A 6,797-nucleotide genomic window follows, 5' to 3' on the forward strand; every position below is an offset into this window, starting at 1 on the left:
CCACTTCTAGAATCCTACCCTATGGAAACACTCCCAGCAACGGGATCAATGCAGGTGGTGAGGATGCTCAATGCAATACCACTCAGAGTAGCAAAACCACTCACACCGATACAGATAACCATCAATAATGGAACAGAGATATTCACAGAGTGGACTCCTATGCAGCCATTCAAAAGAATGAAGTAGCTCTATATGTAATGAGCTGGGAAAAAAGACTCCAATACACTTTTTTTTGGCCGCAGTGCACAGCATGAGGAATCTTAGTTCCCCGATCAGGGATCGAACCTATGCCCCCTGCAGTGGAAGAGCAGAGTCCTGACCACTGGACCGCCAGGGAAGTCCCTCCAATACACTATTAAGTTAAAAAAAAAAAAAAAAAAAGCAAACAATAAAATTAAACCAACTGTATTAACTTTTCTTTTTTTTTTTTGCGGTACGCGGGCCTCTCCCTGTTGTGGCCTCTCCCGTTGCGGAGCACAGGCTCCGGACGCGCAGGCTCAGCGGCCATGGCTCACGGGCCCAGCCGTTCCGCGGCATGTGGGATCTTCCCGGACCGGGGCACGAACCCGTGTCCCCTGCATCGGCAGGCGGACTCTCAACCGCTGCGCCACCAGGGAAGCCCTGTATTAACTTTTTACAGGCTAATGCCCTAGAAGAATATGTACCAAATGTCACATAACAACTTTTTGTGATGACAAAGAAGAAACAAAACCTTAACCTCAAACCTATTCCACCACATCCACCACTTTGCAACCCCTCAGAGAACAGGAGGAATACACAACAGCACAGGCCTTGGCATTGCCTGTGAACCCCTCCTTCCCATTCGGGTGTGACCAGATATATATGGATTCTTTGTCCATTTACACTGAAGAATATTCATGGATATCACCTCTGGAAGACCACAGGGGAAGCTGACAGAGTGGACATGCAACACTCTTTCCTGCGTTCACTTGTGTACTGACAGATTTGTTGCAATGAGCGTAAATTACATTTTAATAGAAAAAAACAGCAAAGATACTCCCAAACCACCCCCAAAACAGTGGGTAACTTAAGTAAAAAAGTTCTGAAGTCCAAGGCAAGACTTACAGGAAGATACTGGACCACAGTTCCATTCTGTTTCCCCACTGCCAGCTGCTTTCCTTTGGGGCTCCAGCAGACTGGGTAAAGAAGAGAATGCTACCAATTAAAAACTGAATAAAATGGAGCAAACCAATGAGATCTGTACCAAAACAGCTACATAATAACCACTTCTTGTTCCTCTGTCAGTCCATGGAAGACTGTGGGATCATCCTTACTTGGCACAGTGAAAAAAGAAAGATCATTTCGATGATACAAGCCAATTGTGATTTATCACTGGGCCACTGAATCAGCTGTTAAAAATGCTTTTTCAGTGGAGTACTGCCCAGAAAGCTGTAAAATACAGAAAACTTTGTAGTCTTTAGATAAAACAAGGAGAATACAGAAGGTTCTCAAATATCAAGATGTCATTCTCTTGCTCCTGTTTGATATTTTCTAATGCTTTTCCTCAAAGGTACAAATGACTGTGTCAGAGTACGACCCTTTTAGATCAAAACAATTATTCTCAACAACACAGTTCTAAACCAACTATACTAAAATATTTCTTTCTCCAGAAAACCCAAGCACATTCAAGTTAAATCATGTATGCTATTTGGCTTCAAGGGCATTAACTATGGAAATAAAAAACACTCTCTCCACTTCTACCAAAGAACAACAAATATGACAAAAAACTCCATTTGCTTTTTTTCCAGAGATTAAATTTTAACTAGATCACCATTACCATATGTTACAGAGGAGAAGACTTTATTACTCACCAGATGTTACTCCCACTGTGGAAGGAAGAGTCGCACACACTTTCACTGTCTCTGTGATCTGCAGGACAGCAATGCTGCCATCAGCCAGGCAAACTGCCACCATGGAGGAAACAGTAGGGTTCCACTTCATATCGATCACCATGCCTCCTGCATCTTTCAGGAGCTTATGATACGCAAACGGGCGTTTCTGCTGTTTGGCCTTTTAAAACACATGCCCAGAAGCAAAAATAAATTAGTAAATTAGTAAGTACAGAGACATTTCATAGTCAAAGAAAATTACTGAATGTGCAAGTTTTCTCGAATTACGGTTCACCTTTCTCCACGACCATGAAAAACAAACGCAGCTCTGCACAACAGTCTATTTGTTACAGACAATTTTAACACAGCTTTGAAAACGGCAATCAATCGTTATGGCGTACTCAGAGGGACTCGCAACAAAGGAATACACAAACGCAAAACAATCCGTAAAGAGCAGACACTAAATAAAGATCTGGGCTCTGCTTCTTAATACTGCTGGGCCCTTGAATTTTAGAGAGCTCGCATCTTAAAATATTATACCTATTTTAACTGGTATGCAGAGACCACCAAAGCCTTCAAAATTCCAAAAGAGCTTCACTGAAGATTTGTTGTGGAAGGTTAATGAAAGATTATTGATATAAAAGGTACCCCAAACAAACAGACACACAAGAACCCCAAATACTTAAACTCTTTGGGCCTGTTTCTCTACCTATGAAATGAAGATGACAGTACCTACTGCATAAGGCCATGAAGGGTAGGCATGAATGAGAACAAGGCATGTCAAGCACTAGTACAGGGCCTGGCACAAAGTCAGTATAAACACTCAATATTATTGACTATTATCATTACTAAACGGCCTGGAATGGAAGAACACTATATTAGGAGGCCAGAGATCCAGGATGTAGGAACTTCTGACATTAACTACTAACTCTATGGCCTTGGGCAAGTCACCTAAGGGTCCCTGGGCTCTGGCTGTCTCATATATAAATGAGAAATGATAACATCTTGGGGCAGGTGGTATTATGAAATAATTTCTTGAAGTCACCTCTACCTCCAAAGATCTATGATTCTATAATTAAGGACCTTTTAAAAACCCATATTTTAATCTAGAAAAAGAATTCAAAGGCCAACCAAGAACTTCTAGGTTACGATTCAATACCAGGAAATCTTCTTAGGTCCCTACAGTTTGCCAGCAGCTTACCTCATTTGAGAAAGTGCGAACATCAAAAAAAGCAATAATGGAACCATATTCACTGGACATCATGCACACGGAAAGTGTGAGGTTATCACAACTCAGGGCCAGGTGATGTATCGGGAATTTCATAGGAACTAGCAAGCTCTGAACTTTATCCACTATGAAAACATAAAAAAACACAAAGCAGAAAATGGAATGTTCTAAGCATAAGCCACAAACTCTCTATTCAGGTCTATGTAAAACAATTTTTACATCTACATAAAAATATGCACACACCCTGATAACAAGTTGTACAGATAAATCGTAGCTTTCTTACAGATGTATGATGTTGCATTAAGTATCATAGGGACTCTTCCTCATCTGACCTGAGAAAACTAACTGTGGCTGTAGCCCTTGTTGAAAACAGTGCCCTGTACCGTATTTTTGCAACAATGCTCCAAAGAGCACACATTCCCATTTGTTTGGATGGCGCTGTTGTGACAACTAAAAAGCCACGCGATGAAACTCTTCTCCCAGGGAGCTGGAACCCAAGTTCAACTGAGCATGGCACAACGGTAAGCTGTTCTTCCCTTTGAGCTCAGAGGGGCAGCTCTTCAAAAGAGAAATACAATGGACCAAAGAGAACACCCAAGAGGGCTTCCAGAAGCCTACCTAGAACTTCCTCTTCTTTGGGGTCAATCTCAGGACTAACAGCAGTTTTACTACTAGAATGATTTCTTGTAAATCAAGTGACATTAGCACTTCACTCCTCTATCACGCAACACAAACCAAGGAACTTACCTATCTTATTGGGATCATCGCCAGGTTTATTCTGAATAAGAAGAATTTTAGTAGGAAAAATCTGCAACCCACTGGCTCCACCAGCGAAGACCAGGCCATACTTGTTGGACACGGCAAGCAGATTCGAGCGTTCCTTGGGCAACTCCTCGGGGGAGTCAAAGATTCTCACCTTCTTCAGGGCTCTAAACTGAAAATCCTGTGGGGCGGGGTCAAAGCAAGATCACTTCAGGGAAGACAGGAAATTAAATCACATCTGTCATTATATTTCAGTACACCCAATTCCAGTACAACAAAATATACATTACCCTGAGGGTAAGGGCTGTGTGGCTCAGTCATTTCTAAGCTTCCTGTGATATTGTGGCACCCGGTATAGTGCTTATTAGTATTTACTGAATAAATTAAATTTAAAAAATTCTTTCATAAAGCCTTCCTTGACTAACCCAGATAACACTGATGTCTTCCTTTTCTGAATTCCTAGCTAATTTATTGTCTGAACCACCACACAAGCTGCACTTTTTAATTTACAATCTTGTCCTATTTCATGGTATGTCTTACGATACAGAGTAGTGCTTAATAAATTGTTGTTAAATATTGAAAGCATCACTCAACTACCCTGTAAGCTCAAACTACCAGTGCAGTACTCAACAAAGATACATGGAGATAATGGCCACTGAATGGTAACCGAATCCCAAACTGGCTTACCTGCATCAGACACTAAACAAAACTCCCACCACAGAAGAGGTCAATCTCTTGGTGTTCAAGACCTATAAACATACCTAGATGCTATGAGGACATCTAAAATCAAGTCCAAACCCCTTAACACAGGCTATAAGGCCAACATGGCTTGCCTCGTCCACTTCCAGAGCCTCACCCCACAACACTCTGCTTCCCTCCCACAACTGCGCCATCACCTCTGCCACATCCAGGGCCACCTCCACCCCCCACCTATTTCCAGTTTTCATTTCCTCCCATTTTCATGGTCCTTAGCCCCTCAGGGCCTGGGAGCCTTCCCCAACCTCCTGTCAATGTCTGATTCATCCAGTCTTCCATGAATTTATTGATCTGCTTTCAAAGACTTTTCAGTGTGTACCACTTCTTGGTAAAAAGAGTTCCATACGTTTACCAAGCATTATGTTAAGTTGTTTTATATATATATATATATATATATATATATATATATATACACACACATTTTTTTTTCTTCAATTCTAAGCCTATCTTTAAGTCAAGGTTTTGGTGAAAAGAATATGAATCTCCTTTTGCTTACACTCTAAAAAGTGTAAAAGCCAAAGACAGCCTTTCTCAGCCTTCATTTGTGTCCATTTACGGTGCTTCATCCAGGATCCCTAACACACCCCACATACTAATTTCCTTGGATTCAATGTTTAATACATATTTGCTAAAAGATTAACTGAAATACTCTTAATTCCAACGGAGTACGGTGATCAGAAATCCACACGGCTTTCCAGGTCAGACCACAAAATTTTCAACCTTTTTTGTTAATTCTCATCCTGATAATCCCAAATATCCTACTTGGGTCTTGTAATCAGAAACTCAAAGGGAGGCCATCATTTTCTAAGTCTGTGGTTCTAAAACCTTTTTATCCTTCTGCTCCAGCATATGAAATATGGCACACTCTCACTGGGTTGCTCACCCTTGGCGGTGATTCTCAAGAAGAACGAGAGCATCACTATTCTAAACATGGTGTGGATTACTACTCCCTAAAATGCATTTCAGTGATTTGTTGTTCAAATGCCTAAAATATTCCTACAACTTATTTCCTTTCGGGTGTTTACAACCATCATTTGGATCACCTGGCCCTCTCAAGTCTCCTGACTTCAGGCTGATTTCCAGTCCCGAAACAGCCCTCCGATTCTAGTTAACTAAAGCCCTTGTAGGATAAGTGATGAATCCTGGCTCTGCACTAGGCAAGCGTGGACCGCCTTACTAGTACAGCGAGAGAGGAGGGTCTTAAAAACAGTAACAACAATCTGGTTTTCAGCCCGCTTGTCAAATGCGGCTTTGGGTAAGTTACTTTCCGAGCCTCAATTTGCTCCTCTACATTAACAAGTATTCCATGGGGTCGCTGTGATAATTATCAGTGCCTTGCACAGTAAACGCTCAATAAACAGTAGTTAGTACCACTACTCCAATCACCACATTAAAGGGGCTAGGATAACTCAAGAGGCTCGCACAAGACCAACAGGGGACGCGGAAACCGCATTCGGTGGGGTTTTCACGCCGACTGCACTGAAGAGCGCTCCAGGACGCAATAATGAGAATTCTGAAAGCGGCAAATTGTTCAAGCAGGAGGCGCGGGGTCGGGGGGGGGGCGGGTCGGGTCAGCGGACATCCGAGCTTCCCGGGTCAGCGGGGCTCCAAGGCAACACCAGAACTAAGGAAGGGAGGGAGGCCCCGGCCAGTGTCTGACCTTCATCTCCCGCTCGGGGATCACGGCATCCATTTCGTCTCCCATCGCGCCGCCCTCGACAGGTCAAAGCAGCTACCGCAGCTGCCAGCGCCCTTGCAGACACAGCCCAGGCAGCCCCCAGGCCAACTTCCTTCCCTCAGCTCTAGCGGCGCGCGGGCATGACGCACTTTCCGGCGCGCTTTGATGACATCACACGTTTCGGGCCGAGGGAGGTGGAGGGACCGTCTAAAGTCGCGAGCTCTTCTGGCCGCCGCCTCCCATTGCCGGCTCTGACAGAGTATGGGGCGTGGCCCGGCGTCTTTGCGCCTGCGCCCGGGAGCGTTTCAGGTGCCGCTACCGCGTTTTCAGGTGGAGCGCGCTTGCTTCCTGTTGGTTTTCTCACGCTGGGAAGTGCAGGCGTGAGTCCTCCACGTTCGTTTCGTTGAAACTTCGCGGTAGTCTTTGGATGTAGGTGGTTATTAATAGTTCCGATTTTCAGAGGAGTTGGGAACTTGACAAATATTTCCAAGGGGCTGTAGCTTCTGAGAAAGGCTTTACAGGA

At 43.7% G+C, this 6,797-nt stretch overlaps 1 protein-coding gene across 6 annotated transcripts in view; it reads right to left on the bottom strand.

The window, feature by feature from the left end:
• The window catches only part of NUP214 (nucleoporin 214), a 100,018-nt gene extending 93,604 nt beyond the window's left edge, over positions 1-6,414 (bottom strand). For all 6 annotated transcript variants that reach the window (XM_032634502.1, XM_032634504.1, XM_032634499.1 and 3 more), the window contains exons 1-5: positions 6,257-6,414; positions 3,826-4,021; positions 3,052-3,203; positions 1,833-2,031; positions 1,087-1,157 (exon numbers count right to left, since the gene is read on the bottom strand). In XM_032634502.1, coding sequence (XP_032490393.1) covers positions 1,087-1,157; positions 1,833-2,031; positions 3,052-3,203; positions 3,826-4,021; positions 6,257-6,301 — 663 coding nt within the window. In that variant the 5' untranslated portion in view covers positions 6,302-6,414. The remainder of the gene's footprint in view (positions 1-1,086; positions 1,158-1,832; positions 2,032-3,051; positions 3,204-3,825; positions 4,022-6,256) is intronic.
• Positions 6,415-6,797: the final 383 nt, after the last annotated feature.

The sequence above is a fragment of the Phocoena sinus genome, chromosome 6 (assembly GCF_008692025.1).
Source record: "Phocoena sinus isolate mPhoSin1 chromosome 6, mPhoSin1.pri, whole genome shotgun sequence".
Taxonomy (NCBI): Eukaryota; Metazoa; Chordata; class Mammalia; order Artiodactyla; family Phocoenidae; genus Phocoena; species Phocoena sinus.